Source organism: Brienomyrus brachyistius, chromosome 8, assembly GCF_023856365.1.
Source record: "Brienomyrus brachyistius isolate T26 chromosome 8, BBRACH_0.4, whole genome shotgun sequence".
Taxonomy (NCBI): Eukaryota; Metazoa; Chordata; class Actinopteri; order Osteoglossiformes; family Mormyridae; genus Brienomyrus; species Brienomyrus brachyistius.
Window position 1 is genome coordinate 13,186,518 of NC_064540.1, and position 26,208 is coordinate 13,212,725.

A 26,208-nucleotide genomic window follows, 5' to 3' on the forward strand; every position below is an offset into this window, starting at 1 on the left:
GATCCCAAAACATACACAGGGACAGGAACTACAAGAAAATGCACTGCAATCACATCCAGGACAAGAAACTGAAGAGGTGAATCAGGAAACAATGAAAGAATTGAATTAAGAACCCACAAACATCTGGAAATAATGTCAGGAGCTACCAAAGAAACTAGAACTCTACTAATTAAGCAAATTATGGCAAAGGGGGCAGACTATTAAAACAGTGAAAAATGCAGCCTGAGATAACATAAACTAAATCAATAACGACTAGCAGACAAGCTACCCAGGGGAAAAAAGAAACAGAACAGAGAATTAAAAAAGTGACATTCCTTAGAGAGACAAGAGGAAGTACATCCAACTGCAGAGGGGCCTAATATGGTCTGCCGGCTGAACACGTAGAAATCCCTTGTCAATTAAGAATGTGCCAGATGCAGGGTAGACTGGGTAATAATGCATTAATGTATGTATGACACACTAGCTGTGAAGGTACTGTACTGCAATACTTTATAGGCTGTGGCTACTGCAGTTATCCTGGGCATGATATGTTGCCATATCGTCATATGCAGTATTGCTGTGAGATGTTTCTTATACTGCACTGTACACTATGTTCCAGAACTATCAAGTCTTACTTTTAGTACTATTCCTTTTCATGGAAAATATTTAGCAGTCAGTGGGCTAAGCCTCTGTGCCCGTGGTCAAAAGGTCGTCAGTTCGAGCCCAGCCTCTCCACGTCTGCGGGTCCTTGAGCAAGGCCCTTAACCCTCAGCTTCCTGGGCGCCGCTACAGGGGGCTCTCCTTTGCAAGCTGGGGGGAGGCGTAAAGAGAATTTCCCCATGGGGATCTATAAAAAGTATCAATTATTATTATTATTGTTATTATTAGTAGTAGTATTCACTCTAATTCAGCTGCTTCGCTAATATGGATTTAATTAAATGACGACTCAATAAAATATAATACATTATAATGTAATTAATTGAAAAACAGGCAAGTGCTTTGTGTTTTATGTAGTTTCTAGATGAATGGTAAAATATGAAAATACTGCAGCCAGATGAGTGATGTGATGAGGCACTAAATTTGAATCTCATTAAAAAAAGCAAAACCATAATGCGAAATAAAAATAAGTAATAAACAGTACTTAGCTGGTAACTGGGTCAAAACAGATGCTGCTTTGTTTTAATTGGATGAAGCTAGTCTTACTTTGCAGAAATATGCTGAAATGGGGCAAGTGTGATGTCCCATGTTGTCATAAAACGTTAATAATTCAGGCATTTTCAACGTGTAACAATTACCAGGTGCAGACAGGTAACCTAATATTCTTGTAAAGCTCCTTGTCAGCTGTGGGGCACAGAAGTGGGGGTGAGCATGGCCTCTCGTTGGGTTCTGCAGGTGTTTGATTATCCAGGGCAGGGCCATCACGGGGTGGTGGGCGTGGGGTTGGGGGGTTAAGTGGTCTCCTGAGGTCTAAATGCGCTTCAAGATGGAGTAGGAAGGGCCAATGAGGATATGTCTCTGCACCTTAGTAGTTCATACAGATTAATGTTAATACGTTCTACTTCTAAGAATACAAATTGGGATTTGTGTATGAAACTACAGAATAAGATTCATCTGATCACAATTGGAATATGTACAAGATATTAATGACGCAACAAACATTACAAAGTAAAATTATGGAAAATATTTCCGGAGATTATTCTGTATATTATTATTTCAAATGAACAACCCATTGCTGACAAGAATTAAATAATATGATTTTTTTAGGGTTTCTTTAGTTATATGGGTGTTTTTTAAGTGCACAAGTTTTGTTACTCATACCTTTGGATTTTTTTTTGTATTAACAATAAATGGTGTTTTATTCTTTTGGTTGGCCCCTACATTTTCATATATTTTATATGTCCTATTAATGACTTTGCACTGTAACTCTAGGGTTTCCTGTTTTTTCAATACAGATATCAGATCCTTACAATAACACCACATGGATCTTTATACTCACTCCTTCAAGCAGACTCTGTCATCCTCCTTTCAACTGGACTGAATTGTGATCTTCAGAACTCAAGCCACTCAAGATTCCAGGATAATATCATACCAGTAAGTCATTGTTCGTGTAATTAAATCTTCAAGGTTGTCACCTTGGCTTTAATACTAAGTACACATTTGAATGATGTTTGAGGGAAATCATTTTCTGTTGCATTCATATTTACTATAATAAAAACAATTATCAAAAATGTGGTTCTTTACTTGACCCCTGTGGGGTATATTATGACATCCAATAGTTGCTTCTGCAGTAACTAGGACAAAAGATAAGGTGAAATGTGTCTAAAGAATGGATGAAAAGCCGCTAAGAACTAATACTGTTGAGTCGAAAAGTGGTTACAATGTCAAATTTTGTTATTGTGTGGGGTTTTGTAGTGTTAAAACTATCCATGCAGCCATCTTCCAATTAGGTATCCGGCACAGAATTACAGGGTGTATTCAAATATTGTTATATGATCAGTATAAATCTACGAACTATTAAACATTCTTAAATATGAATGTTATTTTAATATTACAATTTAAGCATGGGTATTTATTGAAGGACTAATGCACTTTCATGTAAGTGCATAATGCACATGTTATAGTTTCCTCTTAAGCTGTACTGCTATTGAGTGAGAAGTAGCGAGAAAGTTCCCTCTTTTCATAAAGGAAAAAGTCGTTGCTATGCCTGTTGCTAGGTAAATGACGAAAGCACTTAACCAGCCCTTTTCTCTTTTTTTCCATCCGAGTTATCTGAGCAAGGCTAAACCGAAACAAGGTCATTCTTTTAGCTCGCAACTAGCCTAAACAAAACTAATCTGCTCCAAGTAAAGCAGCCTACCATCCTACCAAACCCTATACTAATAATAAAGAGGAGCGTACAATCAAATGTTTCCTGTATTGGCCAAAGGTCAATTCATTTGTATTAAAAGCTTTATTAATTCCTTATATACGATCCGCACAATATAAAATGCCAGTTTTATTCGTAAATGTTCCTTTGTTTAAGGATATTACGGTATCTTTAAAAGCCCCAACAAAATGTTAATATTTAAATCAAGCGAATTGCCTTTCTTTTGCTTTGATGTCGGTAAGAATACATACGTCAATTACGTCCGTCCCATTACATTAATTTAATAAATGTGAACGCTTACAATTTTGTTAACTTAAAGGTTACGTATATTTAATGAGCGCATATGTTAAACGTGAAACGCAATGGTTTGCAGCTGAGACGCACAACATAGGTATGTGCTATCGGCGTCTGCCAAGCTAGGTGTTGAGCTTTTTTCGGGTGTGCCGTAATCGCCGCTGTAATTTTAGTAGGCGGGTCTGACTGCCGGAACAAAGATTAATTTAATACTGGCCTTAATTTTACAAGGAAGCAAATGGAAAAAAATATTACGAACTGCAGTGCATTGTAATGGTGCGTACAACGAAATTCAGTGTAATCGACTTTTTAAAATAATAAATGTATAACGTTTACCGTTGGAGCATCTCAGTATAATTATACCCGTTTAATATAGCTCACTAGCCAATGACATGTTTATGACAAAAGTAGCCCCACCTACTCCCCTGTCAGTAATTAGAAGTGAGAAAAAAAATCCTTTTTCTATGCTTCAGATTTGTATTCGTTCAGTCCCATCCAGGGATCGTTAGATGCTCAGTTAACAGAGGAATGATGAGAAGAAAAATGACCCAGATGAATAACCCAAAAGTTGGCTCTGGTCCTTCTCGCTCACTACATAATACACTCAACCAAAATCAAAAACAGCTACAAACTGTTATGATTAATACTCCTAGTAGGGAGTAGTATTTTAAGGAAAAGTTAGATAGAGCAGGATCACATGTGCAATCTAGGTATTTTCCACTACTTTTTAAATTAGATCAACTTCTGACTAAGTAATTTTGTAAAACAGTGCAGAAAAATAGTTTATCTTTGCTGTTAACATTTATTTCAGCATCCCATACAATCTCACTAGACTGATCAGGAAATGTGAAAGTTTTGATGAACAAAACTCAGGAACAAGGAGAGGAGTGGGCACTGTCTCAGAAATCTGTGCTGCTCAGGATTAGTCAGGAGAGACTGCATAGTAGTTTTAAACGAAAATAATGTTGTTAAAAAGATACCTTTCTTGGGGGACCATTCTGTTCTCTTGTAACAGAAAACTATAGAGGCTATTCCCTCTACAGTTTAAAATTTGGCCAGTCAAGGTACAGCAAGGTCTTGCTCAGGTGATTTTCTGACCTTTCTCTGTAATGGCTTAGAAATAATACTTGGACACTAGTTACACCTCTGAGGATGACCTCTCACACAGACCTGATGCTGCCTTTACTGTCTAGGTCCCAGCAGCTAGATATATTCTATTTCAATCCATTATTATTATTATTATTATTATTATTATTATTATTATTATTATTATTATTATTATTATCATTATTATTATTATTAGTATTATTATTATTAGTATTATTATTATTATCATTATTATTATTATTACATTATTATTATTATTATTATTATTATTATACTAATAATAGTAATTTATTATTATTATTGTTGCTGTTGCATATTTTTGCTCCCATTAGAAAATAAAGATTTCCTGTACATTTAATTTTCCTTATCCAAGGTATTTTAAAAGCAATATGAAACTTTTCAAAGTAGCTGTTAAAATAATGCTTCCTACAAAACATTTTCCCAACATTAGCTATTGTGGAAAGGTTTATTTTTTAATATAGCTAAAAAAATACTAAAATAGCATTAGTAGTAGTAGTAGTAATAACAGTAAATGATAAGGTTAAGTATTTTTCAGTACAACAAAAGACAAGCGCAGGTGAACAGATAGCAGGAGAGCTGGAATATTCCACTGAGCAGCTGTAACGCGAGAGAGGTCCTGGGAGTGAAAGAGGATATAGCACAAGGGTTCTGTTACGCGTCCATATCCCAAGCATACAGATGGACTAAGGAAATTGAGCACAAAATATGGTTAATCATATCTCTACTTCAATATTAGGTAGCATACTTTTTTGCACAGCTAAACAGTAGTATTGCAATTTAGGATTAGTTAGTGCAAGCAAATAACCAATACTATACTCCACATATTCACAGAGGCTGCTCGGCTCTGCTAGACCCCAGGAAATTTTCGGTATGCTTGTCAACCTTCCCACAATGACTTCTAAATGAGTAAAATATCACATGCACCATTCCAAAGAAATGCTCATAAGGGCACATGAAGTAATTGATTACAACCTTGCCTAAACCTTGAAAAGAAACAAATGTGTTTCCCCTGTGCATACCCTGCTTGTTGCTATGGCAAATTTTATCCCACTTCTAAGCAATAATAGTTCCTGTAGCTACAATTAAACACAATTGCCTCGCCTCAATAGACAGCAGTCCAATTTCTGGAAATGATACCTGTAAATAATACATTTCCGCATCATACATTTAAATAGCAAATACTTGGGAACAGATAGTATGTTTTATTTTAATAATTAATGTAATGCTCAGGGATCCATACAATACCATCACTTATTGGTAAGCAAATGACCTTCAGTTTTACACATATAATGCAGACACCGACAAATTCTCCCCTTGATGTCCCAAGCTTCAGGCCGTTGAATTCCATTTTTTCCATCTTTCATATAGACTGATAACAACAAGGGACGACTGGCAGACAAACAATAATCCCAAACAGCTGTTCAACACTTTCGGTTCCTACGGCCGTTTAGGCGTAGGAGTCATAGTTTAGACTAGACAGCGTTCTGCTCTTCTTTAAATGCACATTAAATAATTTGTATCTTAACTAAAAACGTAATCACGCCTTGTATATGTTATTTCCCCTTGCGGTGAAAATAGATAACCAACAACAGTGTAAAATACACCAACATTCTATTTCTTGAACCGAGTTCCTGCAAACAAGCACCCGGATGTCGAAATAATTTCTTAAACTCTTTGGGATTACTATATGTGTGGTTATGCAGTATGACAATTGTTTGAAACTGAAGAATTGTTTTAAATTTTTCCCGTTTCTCAAATGTGTTGGTTTGCACGACATGTATTTTAATGAGAAGCCTGGACTGCATTAGCCAGAGGGTGAAGCGCTGTGATGGGCTGATTTCACTGTTCACTTGTCTTGTGACGTTAAGCTGGATGGGGTTTGGACTGGGATGCTCCTGCGCTCCTCTCTCTCTCTCTCTGTCTCCCTCTCTCTGTCTCTCTCTCTCTGCAGTCGGCATGAAAGGGTTTAATTAACGCGTATGCGTCCCTCTTTGCCCTCCAGCTAATTAATTTTAATTTGTTGTTTGATTCTGCGTTCTGTTGGTTTTCCGAACGCAGTTGGGATTTCTTGCGTGCGTTGCTGGAATTCAGGAGTCGTCCGATAGTGATCGGGTCCTTCTGGAAAGGTATGCTTTCGGCACAAGGACGGGCATGCTGGCGACGCACTGCCTGAATCGTCCGTGCGCCTGGCAGTGTCCGCTGCATCTGATCTGTCGGAGGTGACAGAAATATCAGCCGAACTGAGGTTGGACGCTGTGCCCCAACCGTGCTTTTCCCAAACCTGGCTCTCATTCCGTCCTTCATTTTCAAGATCTGAGAAGCGGACTGGGTTCTAAGAAAAACGGATCATCATTTTTTATTTCTATTGCTATTATTTTTATCAGGGATATGTTTTGCTGGCACATGAAACGGAGCATCATGGACCAAAAAAGAGCCTAAAGAGAATCACCTTGTGTACCCCAAGGCATCGCATACAGTTGCAGGGTAAGTAACCTGGATAACGATTGCCGTTTTTGGAAGGAATTCTGGTGAGCCCGCAGTGTGTACTCATGATCATTATGGATGACAGCATCAATTCCAAACGTTTCTGAATGATTTGAACAAACCCGTTTCTGCATATATGTTGCGGGTATGTTTAATGTAAGGTGACGTTAAAGAGGAACGAATTGTGAACTGGGTGTCAGTTTTCGGTTTCATATTGCGCTCTGGTTGATGAATGAATGTGTTATTCAGTGACAAACGGAGAGATCAAGGTAATCATTATTTTTACACTCGTAGTAGCATCTAGTAATTGCACGATGGTGCAAAACGATTGTAGTTTACTTAGCTCCTTTTTTTATCAGATCACGTATTTTCCAAGTCTGCTGGCCATTTCCAAGGGATATAACCTTTCTTTTGCTTTTTCATTGGGCTTCAGAGGTCAAGGACTTACACAACTGAATTTGCAAAGTGATACATCAGAGTGACAGCTGGGAATTCATGCAGTTTATAAAGGAGGTTTGGCATGGTCCAGCCCCTGAAGTGTCCTGATAGTTTGATGCATGTGATATTTAGTCTTTTTCAGAAAGAGGCCTACTTCAAAATGTTTGCAAATGAGGGCCTTCTCGGTGCTATGGCGTCTAGTTAACTGGGTTCAATGCCGCAGATATTTTGACTTTCAGAATCTGCAGCTACTTGTTTGTTTTTCCCTTCAAATTTGAAGTCGTTTAGTCCTAAGTATACTTTCAAACCATACACATAAAATAAGTTAAATCACTTGCTTATAAACAATACCTGTCAATGAAACATGACTTAAGACACACGTGAGTGTTCTTGTTTGGCATTCATCTCTCAAATAAAGGGCTGTTACTTATATAGCAGTGAGTTGGAATTATGGAAACAAACAGCAGTTTGCACATCAGCCGTGGACAATGAGCATTAATTGTCAAGTGTATGTTGTATATTTGACCTGCTGTGTATTTAGATTTATGAGACATTCAGGACAATAGACCAAATCCCTACTTAAGATGGATACTCATGGACTGTTAGGCTTTTCGCTGTTATAAAAAGGAAACGGTTGTCATCCTTCCCTTACACAGGGGCTCACATACATTGCAATGACAGTGTGTTATAAAGTTTTGCTGAGAGGAAGATGGATGAGGACTTAGTATATTCATTGTCTGTAGAGGATTTCTTAATTTTACTGAAATGGGTGTAGTATACAGTAGTGTTTAGAACTCTGAACCATTCATTGACTGTACCACTGTGGAGGTTCAGCGACAAACATGTACAAAGTATCCCTCAGCTAGTACACTCTGGGTAAACACTGTCACACAAGGTATAGTTATTGTATTCAGACAGCTAGTATTATGTTGTTAAACTATCATTATATCTTTGAAAGTTTCTAATAATAAACAATACTGAACACATAGGTTCTGACATGGCTGAGGCCTTGTAGCCATATAAAATAGCTTGTTTAGATGGTATTAACGGAAAGTGACATGTAGTTTACTGACACCTCCCAGATTGTGTCTAGAACTTTCTAGAATTTTCTGAACTGGCATTTGATTCCCTGTCAAAGGTTCGTTAAAGTTAATAATTTATTGCTCGAGTGACTGAGTAACTTCCATGTGCTTGAATAGTCTAGCTGTCAGACTGGAGTCAGGGAGCTGCAGCCTGGTGTCTGTTCTTAGTGCGAATTTAAATCCTATCTAATTGCCGAATAAACACACTGCATTCTCAGTGATTCTGAATTTCTCTCTTTCTTTTCTTTTCTTTTAAATGCATTGTATTTAATTTATCATTTCGCCTATCTGTTTAATCAACCAGGACTTAATGAATACTTAATGAATAGTATGTGCATATATAGTAACAGCTGGTTAAATGGTCAAAGGGATGAACCTTTGGCAGCAGTCTTGCAGGCTGAAACTTAATCAGGGTGCACTTTACTTCCTACTTTGAACAAAGCCCTTTATTTGCTTGATTTTTCAGAAATTATGTAGAAAACATGTGAATTCTTATTCATACCAATACAAAAGTAATTGTTCTCCTGCAAGCTGAGCTAGTTTATTACTGATTACTGATGTTGTTATATGTCGGGGACAGTTTTCCTTACTGTCTGCCCTCACTGTTGTTCCCTCAGGGGCAAAGTATGCTAGCAGCATCGGCGTGGCACCCCCTGGTGACGTGCCAGCACCTGGCTCAGACTGCGCCCCAGCCCCCGGCCTGAGCGCCCATCACCGGTAGGCAGCGGTGCATTCTCTGTGACTCGCCCACTCCGGCCCAACCATGAGTCAGGACGCCCCCCAGATCCCCATCGCCGACATGACACCGGAGCAGGCGGCTGAGGCCGCCGCCATTATGGCGGAGAAGAGGAAGCTGCAGCAGGCTAAGCTAAAGAAGCAGCTCCCCCCGCCAGATACCAGGCCTGCCCGTGCCCTCTTCTGCCTCAACCTCAATAACCCCTTCCGGAAGGCCTGCATCAGCCTTGTTGAGTGGAAGTATCCTTAAGCAGCTGAGTCTCCAGTGCCTCTTTGTAGAACAATTATGTGATTGTGTGTGTGTACATGCAGGGACGGATTACGGACTGGGCCAGCGGGGCCGCTGCCCAGGGACCCTTGGGGTGCAGGGGGCCCGTGGGGCCCCTAGCCCAAAACAATTTGCAACGCTTATCAACAATGTATTTTCGTTTGTCTATTTTAGAGGGCCTACATTCTTTCATCCTCTGCCTACAAGGGCCCCTGACCCTATAGGGAGGGTGTTTAGCTGCCAAGGGCCCTTGAATTGTGGTGGTTGTGGTGGTGGTGCTGGTGGTGGTGCTGGTGGTGGTGGTGGTGGGGGGCCCCCGCGAACGTTTTGTCCAGGGGCCCACACAACCCATAATCCGTCCCTGTGTACATGCCTTTGTTTTCACATCCCTTGCACAGGAACCACAGTGCTGTGCAAAACTCTTAGGTTTCCAAAGAAAATTATGCGTAAATTATTTTCTTGTTGGTGTAAAACTGTGATGTTTTGTCTGCCAAAGAGTGTGAGGCGAGTCATTTCAAAACCTCTCCTAACGTCACCACATTATTTTTCAGTAAACATCTAGTATTTGCATGATTTTGTCGAATCCGTCACTGGCTTACCATGTTTGGCTACCAAAAATTGACAAGTTATTTAACTATTAAATAAATGAAGTAAGTTGGGATATTTAAGGAACTCACAGAATAGCTGGGGTGCCCCTGAGGAGAGGTTGGGCAGCCAATGCAGTGCTCTTGCCATCCAACAGGACAGTAGTAACTTTCTGGAGAACAGAGGAAATTCATTGATAGCATATGACTTTTGCACAGTACTATAAATTCTTGGTATTTTAAATCTTGAATTTAATAGGACTAGCCCACAGTTTAGCATGATGCACTCAGGCCACAGGTGCTGTGCAGTGGAACCATATGTATCATGAGGGGGTCAATTTCTAGTAATAGCTGTATGAAGGTATTTATTCAGTAGCAGTGATGGTGTCAACCGGACAATTACCTTACATAAATGCTCTGAAGTCTCATCAATGAATACATTCTGATACTGGTTCAATAGAACCTAAGGATACTATCACTCTAAAAAGCACTTTTAGCAAGTTTATATATATACACACACACAGACACACACTACTTCCAAAAGAGGTAGGTTTTTAGTCGTCGTTTGAAGGCACCCAATGTTTGGACATCTAGGAGAAGTTCATTCCACCATATAGGTGCCAAACAGAGAAGAGTCTAGGTGCATGTCTTCCTTGTGCCTTGAGAAATGCTGAGTCCAGTTGAGCGGTGCTGGAGGATTGAAGAGAGATGGCTTGTACGTTGACTTGTCGACAACTGTCTTTGCAGGTTTTCAGTATAAACAAGTATGAAAGAAAATCCGCATGGCAGTTCTCCAATAAATGGATCATTAACTTGGGGGAAATAATTATCAGTACACATCTCCTCTTATGTATGGGATGTCATCTCTTTGCCTTTTAAAACCTCAGGTTTTAACCAGAGACGATAAATGTACTGGGGAGGGGATTGTTTGATGTACAGCAGATGGCGCTGTATGGTGATGGGAAGGATAGAGCTTTGTGTTTTTTGGGTATCCTATCAACATGTGGCTAAAAGGACACAACTGGGATTGGACCAGGATTTCCAGTGTAGTAAACATTTTGCTTAGCATCACCAACCCAGACTTCTGCTGACTTTATGTCTGGTTTTATGTAAGACAGGCAGATTTTAGTCAGGACAGCTTAACCTGGTGTTGAGTGATTCTTTTAATTTTTATTTTCCTTAACCATCTCAATTTTAGGCCGTTTGATACCTTTATATTGCTTGCAATATTTGCCAATTGCATGGCCTTGGCTATAGCCACTCCCTTTCCTGAGGACGACTCCAACAATATCAACCACCAGCTGGTGAGTATTGTCACCTGTCATGTCACAGTTAAAGAGGTTTGTGGTTTAATGCCCTTTTCTTCTGTTGAATTCGACTGGTGAATGAAACAGAGGTTGTCCTTTCTCTGCTCATTGATTGGTGAGTTATACTGGCTGTCACTTTCTTAGAGATGTGCTTAGGGCGGGGAAAATGGCTCCTTTTTTAAGAAGATGGCCCAGGTCAGCCCATCTCTCAAGATTCGTTAGTGCAGTGAAGTGCTTATGATGTGCCAGTCCTTTGTTTTCCTGCTGCTTTCCTGCTGCCAAAATGGAAATTTATATAAATGACTGTCTTTCAAAAAATTTAATATATGAATAAAAACCTGGGAAACCCTTAATATTTGTAAAAGAGCTTGTTTTTTTAACAGATCTGTTAAAAATGAAGGTGCGTCATGTTCTGTTTCTGCATTTTCCATAGATCAGTCACAGTTTTAATAGAATGTCTTGGCACCCCCTCCCCCATTGCCCCTGTGGACTATCCCCTTTCTCCAAGCTTATACACTATTTCTAGACCCATCTTGTATCCTTTTCCTATAAGGTAATGAAGCAGCTCCCTCCTCCTTCACTATTTACAGTATTACCCCATTTCTATTTCAGGAGATTCTAGTTCCCATTATTTAATTGATTTTATCTGGTAAACCAGCTTTTCGCTACCCTGGTTACTGAAGCCTGAGGGGCGTGCCGGTTTCTGCTTAGGAAAAGCTATTATTAGCATATCATTATAACGGGATCCAGGTTCACAAAGCATAAATCAGTTGGTAACAGAAAGTAACCCAATAATCCACGGAATTCAATGGAAGCAGGTTGCTCATCCCTGCGCTGAACTATACTCACTGTTCACCCTGCAGTATGAATATTAGGGCTAGCAGGCCATAAAGCATCATGGAATACCATGTCGTCTTGTCTACCTCCAGAATTGCTCCATAAAGCCACCAGGCATTTGCTGTTGTGTGAATCAGCATTCATAGCTGCTGTTTGGTTTCCTTCGTGTAAACTACAATAAGGGGAGCCTTGTAGGGACAGTGTCTTGTTCATGTACTGAACCTGAACATTTTTCTATGCCTTTTCTTGCTCTTTGTTCCCCTTGCCTTATGCTCTTTTTCTGTGTCCTTCTGTCTTCAGCCTGGTTATTGTTAGTTGGCATTCTCTGCTTTTGGGTTAGGGCTGTATGCCTTGAGGTGGTGATGCGAAGTAGAGTTACTCTTGGACGGTGTTCATTTTGGATGTTCTCACTTTGTTGCAGATTCATGTAGAGTGCACTAGTTTTATTCCATACTTATTTTAACACGTAATCTAAGTTCTCAGAGGTCAGAGTGCCTCAGCAGAGAAACATTTCATCATGGCCAAAAGAGGACAGTTAGAGGTTACGGCGGAGGGAGGTCACACACCACAGAAGCCTGCTGGGAAGAACCATTTTTCTAGCTTGGTGGATCTGTCTGCGGCCTGAAATCCTACCAAAAATACAAGTTGGTCTATCCCTGGGTGATAGGTCTGTATGTTCAGTATATTAACACTTACTTAAAACTGCTATCTATAATGCGTTATAGATAACTTTATAATGCATTATAATGTTCAGTATAAGAAACAAAAAAGCTTTACAGTATCTTATATTGACAGTCATAAGGCATGATAGTGATGATTGTAATACTTCACAAGCTCCAATGAAGCTCTCTTCTCTTATGTACTACTATACCATGGCTTTGGAAAATACTTTTTTCTATTGGTCCAGAGATGTCACATGGGTATGGATTATTATCATGTAACCGCTGGGGTAGTTCCGGCAGCCTAGTAAGAGTTTTATATAAGTATAACTATATTATAGAATGTAAAACTTTCTATACATTTAAAATCATTTCCAACAAAAAAACTGCAAATAATAATACTGAATAATGTTTCATACTTGCTGCCAGGTGAAATATGCCCTCATGTATATTTACATGTGTCTCAAAGCACCCACCTCTTAAAATATGCTGATATCAGTGTTTATACCTTGATCAGGGTCCAGTTATCAAAATCTGTTATCGTTCATAATCCATAAAACAAGATAAATTGGGCAAAGATTGCAAAACGTACTACTAGATAATGCCCCATTATCCCAAATGGGATAAACCACTTTGTGATGTGATAGTATAATATGTGATAGTATAACTCCAACTTTGCCACCCAACACAATTTTTGTATAACTGTGCACCTCGTCATGGTTTATCCCTTACTACATATCTTTCTAATATATTATAATAGTGGGTATAAGACTTAAGTACTGCATTTTGAAGACATCTATGGTGCATTATAGATGAGGGCTTCATGCAGCATTCATAAACATGGCCAAAATGTGTTATACCTTTATAAATATTTATATCCATATGTATAATGTTCTATGAATGCATTATAAAATGTTATGAATTTGTTCATGGAGGCCTATAGAAAAGGCATTCATTGAAAGTATTACAGTTATCACTTTGCTACCCAGATGTAATGATATTGGGTGTCTTTCTGTAGGCATGCGTGCCAATAGCACCAAGCTGAGTAGCTTCTCTAGGACCAGGCATTAGTTATCTACAAGATGCAAGACTAAATTTCATTCTGTGTGCTGGTAAAACCAGGACAGCGTTACTGTTACTTCTGAGTAAGCCAATGCATAGAAGTCGGCCTTTTTTGAGGCCTTTTGTCAGGAGGAAGTCAAGAGACCTATAAAACAGTGTGGACAGTTTTCAGGTGGTATTGGCTTTCCATGGGAGTGAGTAATGTCCTCTGTGGTGACTTAAGGCCCTGCATGTGTCATGCGACTCGCTCTGCCTAGCCTAGCATGCCACAGCGACGTGATGTCACAGCCAGTGATGAATTAGAGACTCACCAGTAGCTCTTGGTAAATATCCACACAGAAGCACACAGTCAAGGGCGGGGGGACCCATGGCAGCATCTTACACATGTGGCCCCCCGCAGCCCACTGTAAATAAGCATACTCTTCAGGGACAAGTGGATGTGGAAAGCCCTGGACAGTGGCACCCCCAGAAATGTTTCATAGGGGCATCATATGGTGCCAGAGACAATCTTGGGGAGGCACCAAAACCTTATGTGTTATACATAAGTCGCCTGGCATCTTATCAAACAGAACTGACATGTGGGGCAACTTTTATGGTTTTGCACTATATAGACTAGTTGAAATCCATGTAAATATGAGAGTTAAGGAATTGCATGCATACTGAAATCCTTGGGTTCTGATTTTACAGTTAATGTTACCAATTGATATTCTCTTTCACATGAACTGTTGTGAAAAATATACATTATTGACTTAAAGGAATAGTACCTAATGTATCAGGGCAGGGACTGTAACAGAGTGGCTGTGGCCCCCCGGCCCCTCTTTGATGGCGGAACTGGCCCCGAAGTGGCCTGTTGAGGCCTGGATTTACAGTGCAAAATGCAGATTCCTTAGTCTGCATTAGACTTACTGCCCAGCAGAGGAAGCCAGGACTAGAATTGTACAAGGAACGGTGTGTTGGGCATTCATACTGTGTTACAATGTTGGGTTTAATTATATACAAGTTGTCATGTGCCCCAAAGCAGCCTGACAGCAAAGACATGTGCCTTCAACCATAGATAGCCTGAACATTAAGTCATCTACAAGTGGTTCTGCTTTGATAAAACAGTACATACTATGTTTATTACTTTGCTTTCATGTTTGCACACATATAGACCCTTACACCTGCAAACAGCACCTCCTCATCAGTGTATGTATACAAAAGCAGGGTACAGGCTGTTTTTACATATAGGAGGCTGAGCTCTGACTGAGTAAGGAGGTAAGCTGAGCTTCTCTGCAGTAGTCATGGTAATTTGGTTCGATTTTCTCCAAGCCTGAGGGATAGACAAATGTGCATTCCTAGGCAAAGGGTGCCGCTGCATTACCCACTGTCCATCTTTCTAAGGGTTTGTCTTTGCATTTTCCCCAGACGGTTGCATCTTGAACACCTACACACTCCACTAAACAGTGCGGAGGGCAGGTGCATGCTGCCAAGTGTGTAAATGAGCTACACATTGTGCCAGGCTATCATGGTTCTCAGCAGGAGCGGCTCTGGACGCAGGAGGGCTGGGTCGTCTGCTTGCCTGACTAATTGTGCGGTAACCAGTTATCCTGGGATCCATTTCACCAGTCCAGCAATTCAAATGAACTCCAGACACAAAATTTACTATTGTGCAAGATTAACACTAGTGCAATATTAACACCAGTCCCACAGGCATTTGAAATGTCATTTTGACTGTTTGAATGAATTGTTTACTGACTTGTAAAAAGTCACAGTTTCTTTGAAAAGTTGCCACTAACAGGATTTATAGAAGCTTTCTGTCTCATCATTCGCTGTTCAGTCAGGTGTCCATCTCTGTGCCTCTTCCTTGCATTTGCAGATATATTCTTTTTTACCAGAACCCCAGCATTCAGTTTGGGTGCTGATGAACTGTTATCCTTTCCGTGGTAATGTGGGTGTTTTTATCGAAAGTGGAGTAACACCTTGATGATATACTATTATGGAACAGAGGTAGTCAGTAAACATAGCTAAAGAGCAGTTTACAGTGGAAGATCAGGAAGCTAGAGCCTCCATCTGTGTGCTAGAGTGGCCTCGGTCTTACAGTGTAGCAGATAACGCTCAATGCATTTTCTCCCTGGCTTTGGTACAAAATCAGCCTGCATTAAGTGTGGCTATTCAGCACACTTCACTAGGCCTCCGGAGATCATTTGCAGCCGTGGCGCCCCCTACCTGCTCCTCTGTGTCTCTCACTATAGTTTCCTCACAAACTGACTTTTTTTTACCCTACTGGTGACTTGGTGCTGGAGATTGTAATTATAGATTAAAAAAAAAAAAAAAACATGAAGCCTTTAAAGCCAAAATATTTAAAAGGTAGGAAATCCTCATATCATTCATAGACTGATTTCAAAAAGGTGTGGAGCAGTTAGTAACACTAACAGAGGTTGGCCTACCTGAGTTTAAGCTATGTACTGTACATATGTAACTATTACAACTATGTAAGTCAAAAGAGCTAAATTCATGTTTCATATGAGACACCAACTTCATGAAAAACCATATATTTGATGATCTTTATAATGCATTATAATACTCAGCATTTAAGAGACACCATCTTCTTTAGAAAGGGTGATTTGGGTTACTTAAAAAGAATTTATTGTTGTTTATTTAAGAATATTTATCTTATAAATGGACAGCGGACAGCTCACAACCATTTTTCTTGTGTGTGGCCAAATCCGGTAATATCCATTCTTTCTTTATATTGTATTTTTGAATATATATTTTTAATTATATTTTCAGCAGTTTTCAGAAAACAAAATGTAAAATAACTACAGTATCAGCATACAGTTGTGCTTGTAAGTTTACATGCTCTGGCAGATTTTGCAAAATCTGTACCATTCTTTAAGGAAAACACAAGTAATCAGGCAAAACATATCTCTTATTTGTAATGGGACTCAAATTGACCTATGAGACATCTCAAAATAACACAGTCATTAAAGAAAATATAACATAAAGAAAATACTGAGCTGGTCCCTGTTCAAAAGTTTAGTTCTTAATAATGTGTATTCGCCCCTTTAGCATCAATGACGGCTTGTAGTCTTTTGTGATAGTTGTGGATGAGGGAATTTTCTCAGATGGTAAAGCTACCCATTCTTCTTGGCAAAAGGCCTCCAGTTCCTGTAAATTCTTGGGCTGTCCTGCATGAACTGCACGTTTCAGATCTTCCCAGAGTGGCTTAATGATAATGAGGTCAGGAGACTGTGATGGCCACTCCAGAACCTTTTTTTTCTGCTGTAGCCAATGATGGGTTGATTTGGCCTTGAAGTTCTGATGCTTGTATAGATGCTGTTTTCCATATTTTATGTAGACTATTTTATTAATATAGTAACGGCTTTCTCCTGGCAACTCGACCATGCAGCCCATTTTTCTTCCCTATTGTGGGAAGTGCCTCCCTATTGTGCATCTTGAAATATCCATACAACTTTTCTGTAGTGAAGCCTGGATGTCAGCTGAAGTTATTGTGATTTTCCTGGCAGTTCTGGCTGAAATTTTTGTTGGTCTACCTGACTGTGTCTTGGTGTCAACATAACCCCTCAATTTCCACTTCTTTATGAGAGTTTGAACACTGCTGACTGGCATTCTCAACTCTTTGGATATCTTTTTATATCATTTTCCTGTTTTATAAAGTTAAACAACCTTCTCTCTCAGGTCCTTTGACAGTTCTTTTGCGTTCCCCATGGCTGAAATGTACGGATGACTGTCAAGAGCCTACAATCTCACTGACTTTTTATACACAGACACTAATAGCAGCAAACATGTCACAGGTGTGGACAATTATGCTTAATATCCAATTAACCTCTGTGTGTCAATTTGTGTGTATATTATGAGGCCAAAACTTCAAGGGTATGTAAACTTTTGATCAAAGCCATTTGGGTGCTTCCACTTGTCATTATGTTTAAAAAAAACACAAACACAATTCTGTGATAATAAATGACTTTGCACAACCACTAACTGTGAATGAAAGAGAAAAGTTTTGTCATCGTCAATCATATATTCTGAAAAATGTTCTGCCAGGGTATGTAAATTTATGAGTGCAACTATACATACATATACAGTTGCTCATCAAGAATAAAATAAGTGTGGGTTTCTCCCTCCCAGGCATCAAACACTAAGTTAAGCACATTTTTCCAAAACTCCAGAAACCAGAAATACTGACAACAGCAATTAAATGACATTTATATCAGAGCTCTGGTAAAGATTTCTGAGACATTAACAAAATGGCCGCTACATCTGACTAAAACTGTTGGTCTGCTAGTGTATCTTTATATCATGTTTATTTATTTTGTTATTTTGTGTCACTGTATACACCAAGATGGCGGGCCAGGGCAACTGCGCAACACTATTGCAACCCTCCTAGTGCACCCCTAGTGGTCAGGCGCTCCAGGCAAATGCCAGGATTGTCTGAGCAACGTGCCAGCACAGGACTCTGCTTTGGGTGATGAATGATACGCCTCTCACACATCCAATTTGAGGAGGCTGATTGGTTAATTTTACGTTGCTATGTGCATTTCTTGTATCAATAATTAGCTATGCTGCTGCATGGAATGGGTCTCTACCTCCCAAAAAGAGATATTTGAATAAGACTGAGTGAGAGCGGGTGAGCATGAAGCTGATTTTACCCAAAACATAAGGATTTTTTAATGTATATTACATGTTACTTATGTGTTGAAAATGCATAGTAATTGTTGTTTATTTAAAAATATATACATTCAGTGACAAAAATAGTTAAGCACCCAGAAGTAATGGTCAAATTTGGATGTAACTTGATACACGTGCAAACCAGTAATGGATATGTAAATGATTCGATTTGCAAGGAGCTGGCACGTCTACTCACCAGACACAGAGGACGCCTCATAGACACATGAGATAGCATTACCAGCACTGGGCGGCGTTTGATAGGGGTCACATTGTAGGTTAGCATGAGGCTGGGTGGTTGCATCGTGCAATTCCCCAGCATGTGGGGCATGCAGATGTCACAGTAACCCGATGTTGAGACCAGTGGGCATGTGAGGGCACCCATGCACATTGTGAAGCTTCTTGTCACCCAAGACAGACCACACCAAGGGAGGATCATCGTATTGTGTGCCAAGCATTACAGAACCCCATGACATCTGGACACAGGAATTGGCTCTCTACAGTACCCTGTGTCATCCTGCATTATGTCTCAACGGTTGGCATCAGCCAGACTATAGAATCACTGTCCCATGTGTAGGCTGCTTTTAAAACCAGCCCAGAGATGGCTGCGTTTGGAGTGGAGTCTTAACTGGTAGGTATGGACTGATGACGAGTGGTTCAGCGATGAATCTTGGTTCTGCATTGCCACGGATGACCATCCTGTGTGTGTATGGTGGCGGCGAGGGGAGAGGACCAATCCTGCCAATGTTAAGGAGAGACACACTGGAGTTACTCCTGTCATCATGGTATAGGGAGCCATAGGATATGACTTCAGGTCATCTTAAGTAGTGATTCGGGGGACCCTAATGGCACAGTGTTATGTCAGTGTCATCCTGCATCCGCATGTCTTACTCCTCCTGAGACAGAAACCTGGTACAGTCTTTCAACAAGACAATGCCCGTCCATACAAGGCAGATGTGTCTATGGGCTGCCTGCATCATGTTGAGGTCCTCCCATGGCCAGCCAGGTCCCCCGATCTTTCTCACATGAAAGCCACTGCAAAGTCGTATTTACTAGTGGGAAACTTTTTCTTTAAATAGGGATTTTCTTTAAGCCCTGAGTTCCCAAGTTGGAGGCATGACATTGCAACAATTTTGGCGGAAACCATGGACAGCTCCACCGTGAAAGACAAATAACTTTGAAAGTAGCATGTTTTATGTAGTGTGTCATTGCAAAAGTCTGAGTTGTTTTGAATGTTGATGCGATTGTTATTAAATGCTGAACGGTGAAAAAAAATTGGTTCTTGTCTCAATATTTGATATGTAGCTGGTGAGTTAACTGCTGTTTGAGCTAGTGATTGCCGAAAGTTAAATTAATGCTACGAATACGTAGCTTTCTTATTGCCTCCATTTTGCTCAGACTTAACCACTTGTGCATGCATCATGTTGTACTTACGATTTCCCAACTCCCTAGTAGGATCCTCTGAGTAGGACTTGAAGACAGCAAAATATACTAGGGGTGGCGCCGCATCTGAATAGGCTACTTGACAAAGAACAAATAGTGGGTGTTTAAGAATATTCATTTTGTACAAGTGTTTAAAAAACATTTCTTTTTGGGTAGCAAAAAACATGCCAAATAGCGGGTGTTCATCATAATTCTGAGCATGGTGGGTATTTGTGCTCCTCCTGCTTGTACTGACGTGACAAGAAGACAATAAGAGTGTGGATGGCAGAGAAAGCACAGACTGAAAAGGAGTAGCAGAGTCTGATTAAAATATATGCAAAAACTTTCTATGCAAAGGGGGAAAATACTTTAATAATAATATTAAGAACTAAATTTTTTAGGTTCTATTTTGCAGAGTTACATATGGGAGGATGGGCACCCTACTCAGAGAAAAATGCCCTTTCGTAGTCTTCTGAGTTTTTGCTGTAGAGAGGAACCACAGAATTCTCATGATTAACTTATATAAATGTAATACTCTAATGCTGACTTGAACTTGTCTCCCATTAGAAGATCAGCTTAGCGGAGCCAGTTGGCTACTTGACGGCTGTATGCTTGTAATCTTCCTCACTTGTATGTTGCTTTGGATGCTAAATAATGCAAGGTAAAAAAATAACTGTGAATGTAAAGGATATTTTAAAAAAACTTTGAACTTTCCTTTATTGCTTAATGTTATGAAGGGTTCTTGGAAACCAGAGATAGTGAGGAATTGTGTTTTTAAAGTCAATAGATTGACTGAATAAAGACAGCAGAGATATGTATGACATGTATCATAGGTATACTGCATCTGGAGTCTGAAAAAATAATTTTTTTGGTGATGTTTTTTTGCATTGTAATTTAATATTGTTTGGATATGTAGTATGGTAATAGCTATCTGATGGTGAGTGAAATGAGGTATTTTGAGTACATTTCTTATGTATTTCTTAATCTTAATCTTGTCTTTTCAGATTGTTTTTTGAGTGTGAATTATATATATATTCTGGTCAGAGTCACAGAGATATACATTTCTTTTTATCACATTATGTATAAATGTTTTTTTTTGCTTTTGTATTCCTCATTTAGAGTAGGCAGTGTTCATATAATATATCCTTTCACTTTGTGCCATAGTTGAAATTTAAAAAGGAAAATTGTCATATATTTGGATAATTTTTCAAGCTATTTTATGTTCTTTTTATGTCAGTAACTAAATTATTTTTAGCAATGTTTCTAGGTAAAATTGCAGCATTGCTTTCAGAGTAAAATCTGCACTGTAAAACTACTCAGCCATTTATCTACCATATTTTTAGAAGTGTTGTCATTAATCAAAAAGAATTTACCTTTGATATTTGGCAGCTCTTAAGAGGCAGCTTGCATTCGCAGTGTGGCTTTTCCCACGAGCCACGACCTCACTGACCTTCAGTGTGTGGTCTGTCCTGGCTGCATGGTGCTGATGGATTTGGCAGCACGTTGCACTTGGTGATGTCTCGGACCACCCCTGGGCGTACCAGCCATGTGCCTGGTTTCCCTTTTCAGGCACGCTATGTGTGTGCTTGCCCCTGCCTGCCACTGAGCGGTCCTTAAGCACGATTATTTACCAGTCCTAAAAATAGCTACATGAGAGAAATGGCTGAATCCCTTCACTGAAGTACTCCTTTCCCTCTACATTCATTCCATGCTATGGACTGCAGGCTATCTGTCTGTAATACTATCTGCCATCTGTAAGCTCACACTGCCACATAATCTGATGCCCCTCATCACAACTTCATAAGAATGGGCCAATTGTATTATTCTGGTCTCATTTTGAACTTATAACTTATAACATTTTCCTCTCTTATTTTCCTCAGCCCAAAATAGTTTTCCTTCTGTAGGAAATATATGTCAGGGTTCCTCTAAATTCAGTGTGTTTCGCTTTTGAATTGGTTGGTTATTATTAGTTAGGTAAATGGAGTCTGAGTTGGAATTAGTCTAAATGACATCACCTGGCAGCAGAGGTTACTTGAACAGACCTCATTTACGGCAGGTGTCAGAAAATATTTTTAGAATCTTAGCTTTTGCATATAAGTTATACAGTATGTATTTAGCTTAAAATGTATAGTAAAATTATAGTTGAGACAGTTATATGATGTAATCTTTCGTGATCAGATGCAATCTATCTCAGGCAGCATAGGTAACTAGGCTGGGGTACAAACACAAATGCAATCAAACTAGAGATGAAATGGTATGAATATTAAATATCACAATTATAGGGACCAAAATTCAAATTCAAATTATCATCCTTGTCAGTATTATCGCAGTATTGTTAAATTTGGCTGAAAGTGTGTAGCAGTATTTACAAACAAACTGAAATTATTTCAAGCTTTGTATTGTATTTATACTGTATTTATATTATATTGAGCGTTATCACTGCCTTCCACCATGTTTTCACTGACACAAAACAAACCATCACTGCATTTTGCACCTGTGCACCTGTTTATATTGAGCGTTATCACTGCCTTCCACCATGTTTTCGCTGACACAAAACAAACCATCACTGCATTTTGCACCTGTGCACCTGTTTATATTGAGCGTTATCACTGCCTTCCACCATGTTTTCACTGACACAAAACAAACCATCACTGCATTTTGCACCTGTGCACCTGTTTATATTGAGCGTTATCACTGCCTTCCACCATGTTTTCACTGACACAAAACAAACCATCACTGCATTTTGCACCTGTGCACCTGTTTATATTGAGCATTATCACTGCCTTCCACCATGTTTTCACTGACACAAAACAAACCATCACTGCATTTTGCACCTGTGCACCTGTTTATATTGAGCATTATCACTACCTTCCACCATGTTTTCACTGACACTAAACAAACCAACGCTGCATGCTGCATCTGTGCACCAGGGTCTTGGATACTGACTTTGGTTGATACTGGACAGTATTTAACATGATTTTTTCAAAGTGCGATAATCAGCCATGTGTTTAATGATAACTAAAATTTGAAATGGTAAAACTAACTGCCTGGAAATTTACCACGGTTTACCATAAATTTGATAACTATTTTATTCCTAATTTGAACAGTCATAATCTAGCACCAGTCAGCCCATTACCAAGTCAGCTAAGTGGTTTATTGTTGGACTGTTTGAAGAGACTAGAATACTAGAGGAAACACATGTAATGCAATTTCTGTTACTCCATTAAGAACGAACATTAGTGTGAATTACTTCCAGCCTTTACCGCCATTCATGGTGACACATTGGCTGGCATGGTCACGTGACACTGGAGACCTGGATTTGAGTTTTTGTGTAGGCTCTTTGTTCATGGAACTTGCATGTTCTCTCCATGTTATCATAGGATTTCTTCCAGGCTCTATGGTGAATTTGAGTTGGCAAACTGCACAATGGCATGAATGGTGTGTGTGTGTGCCCTGTGATGGGCTGGTGCCTCATTCTGGGTTATTTTATGCCTTGCACCCATAGCTTCAGGGATAAGTCCTGAAACCCTACATTGATGGATTTTCTGCCCCCATCACTACACTTTGCATGCAAACCTGTATATACCACAGAAGATTAGTTTACATTTCCTTTATTTCTTGACTAAATCATTGTATTATTCAAATTATGCTGGCAAGCAGTTGATTGGCTAAAGGTTCTGTGTGGGGGCGTGGCCAAATTGGGGAGGAGGTGATAATGTAATTGAGCAATAAACGTAAGAAGAGAAGCTGCCGACCTCCCAAGGAAGACACTTCATATTGGCATGTGAAAATTGGCAAGTTTAACTGTGAACAAAAACTGTAGATGAATGTAAAGTACTAGTAAGATATTCTGTCTCGCATCCTTACATATACACCCACGCCATGCGACGGACGCAGGCCATTCCATCTGTGCTTCTCTTAATAATTTGTTTCATAATTGGAATTACTGATTTAATACTATACTGAAAGACCTGCTATCTCAGATTATGAGTAACTCATGACAATACAGTTGCTGTCAATGTACAGTAGTTCCAGGGTGGTGCTTTACAATCTAGAAAGTAAAAGAATAAACACACAGTACAAGTACAGTACAATGTAAATCTGACTGAGGCCGTCCTTAAGCCTGCCATTTAGTAATCAACATACTGCAATAATCTTTTGTGATTTTCGTGATCTAATGAGCTGTAGAGTTTCCCTTATTGATCTCATGTTTCTTATGTGGTTTTACTCGTGACTCCAGTGTGCTCAGGAGTTTCAATTTTCAATATTTCAGTACTGATTTTTCAGTGATTGAGCTGTGAGAATTGAAAAACTTGATAACCAAGTTGACGTGAGATGACTTTGCTGGGTAATGAAGTTTTAAAGCTTTGCTGAAGTTATCTGCTTTTTACTGCAGTTGTTTATTCAGTGATGCTGCCAGAGAACTGCATAATTTCCTGACTCATTAATATGTCATTATTTCTCTTAAGCTCATATTTCTTTCAGGAAATTTCTTAATTATCATTTAGATCAGGCCATCAAATTTAAATGCAAACTCCAGCAAACAGGCTGGCACCGTCTATATGATGATCTGTACAATGCAGAAAGGGCATTTTTTCAGTATGGTAACCTGCATTTCTGATAGAATTTCTTTGATTTATAACACTAACTATTAAGCTGTTAAAATTCATTTCTAGCTGGTTACTGTTAATCCTTTCCCTTGCTGTTGTGGTAGAGATAAGGTATTCAGTCCAATAAGTATTACAGTTACAGTTGTTTCTGATCAATATGAAATGATAGGGAAATATAAAATGTTGTGTAAATGTGCCTTTTCAATGTGAATGAAAATGAAATGCTAATATTCAGCACGTCTCAGTGATGGACCTGGTTCCAGGAAGGGGGAAAGCAGGAGAGTGCGAGTATATAGTGAATCAAAGACTTGCTCATAGCCCATGGGATGGATGAGTTACGTTGGGGGTTCTTTGTTAACTAGCCCCTCATTTATGATTTCAGGCGCATCATGGAATGGACTGCAGTGGATACGTGAAAATAATAAATGATGTCGTACTCATACGTATACTTGTGCAAATGACAAAGTAAACATTGTATAATTTCTTTTCATTCAATCATTCAAGATCTGTGGACTGGTGGGAAATTGGCTGATCGTTTGTGCGATGAAACACAAAAACACACGTGAACATGTACACAGACATCTGGCCTCTGAAATGTGGTGTTTTTACCGTTACACACATCTGCTCCATGAGAGGGGAGCGCCCTGGTTCTCAAGGGACTGATTTTGCGTGAATGAGACAGTCAGGCTTGATTCAGACAGAGATATAGTGCCTTGAGTTCTCTGCAGCTTCTACAACGCGTGTCTCACTTGATACTGTTTTTGGGCAGACTAGGCCCTACAGAATACACCAATGCGTGTATTTGGATTATTACTGTTTGGTACCACTGAAGGGTAAAAGAGTCCCAAATGCCTGTTTCTCTCTTGTGCTGGACAGTGTTTTCCAAAGCTAATGATTTGTCTTAGTGACCTGCTACACCCCTCTTGAGACATACTGCAGTTGCAAGGAGGTTCTGGCCCAGTTGCTCTTAAGCCAGCATGGCTGGGATCTGAGGACTAGGGCATGTTGTAGAGAAGGTGATCTGTGTCAGGTGACAGTGAGGACAGTCTTGTGCCCTAAACTAGGGGTTTCCAACCCCCACTCTGTGGGATGGGTTAGTTAATATCCGAAAATTAACGACATTTTTTCAAGTCACACGTTTTTTACAACACTTAAGTTTGCATACGCTGATGTCATCCATACACATTGGAAATGGTTTAGCTCTCTCATAACAAGTGATTAACAACCACCACCTCCAAACCACTTGACAGCCCAAAGAATGAAGTTTAATCTAACACTCACGGCCATCTTTGTGTATGTATTGGTTTGCATGCAGTGATTCTGGTGTCTGTGTGTATCTGCGCATTACAGAGCACAAGTTAGTCTGTTGACTGACTTTAAAGTGTAGTTGTGATGTGCTGGTATGAGACTTTTCTTCTGGGTTTAGTGGTTTTTTTTCTCCATCATCTTTAATAAATGGTTCATTCCCTATATCGCATGGAAGATCACAGTAAAGCCTACTGAGAAATGAAAGGAGATCCTTACTCAGGCTTTATCGGTAAATCACACCTGGACCTTGCAGAAACCCTCCAGAGAAAACCCCCATGACATGGAGACTGCATGCAAACACCAGACACTCAGTGGAGGCAAGATTCAAACCCCCAACCCTTGAAGTATGAGGTAATAATGCTGCCCACCAAAGACTGAATTAGTAAAAGATAAACACAAGGCTCTGGTGGCCATAGGAGGCATTGTGACTCCAAACATTTGTCCTACTCCATTTCCTCCCTGCTTGAAGTGACCTGTCCC

At 39.6% G+C, this 26,208-nt stretch overlaps 1 protein-coding gene across 5 annotated transcripts in view; it reads left to right on the forward strand.

Moving 5' to 3' along the window:
* The first annotated feature begins 6,142 nt into the window (after window positions 1–6,142).
* Window positions 6,143–26,208, forward strand: part of LOC125746973 (voltage-dependent L-type calcium channel subunit alpha-1D-like) — a 75,775-nt gene continuing 55,709 nt past the window's right edge. For all 5 annotated transcript variants that reach the window (XM_049021574.1, XM_049021576.1, XM_049021577.1 and 2 more), the window contains exons 1-3: window positions 6,143–6,751; window positions 8,889–9,246; window positions 11,057–11,162. In XM_049021574.1, coding sequence (XP_048877531.1) covers window positions 9,035–9,246; window positions 11,057–11,162 — 318 coding nt within the window. In that variant the 5' untranslated portion in view covers window positions 6,143–6,751; window positions 8,889–9,034. The remainder of the gene's footprint in view (window positions 6,752–8,888; window positions 9,247–11,056; window positions 11,163–26,208) is intronic.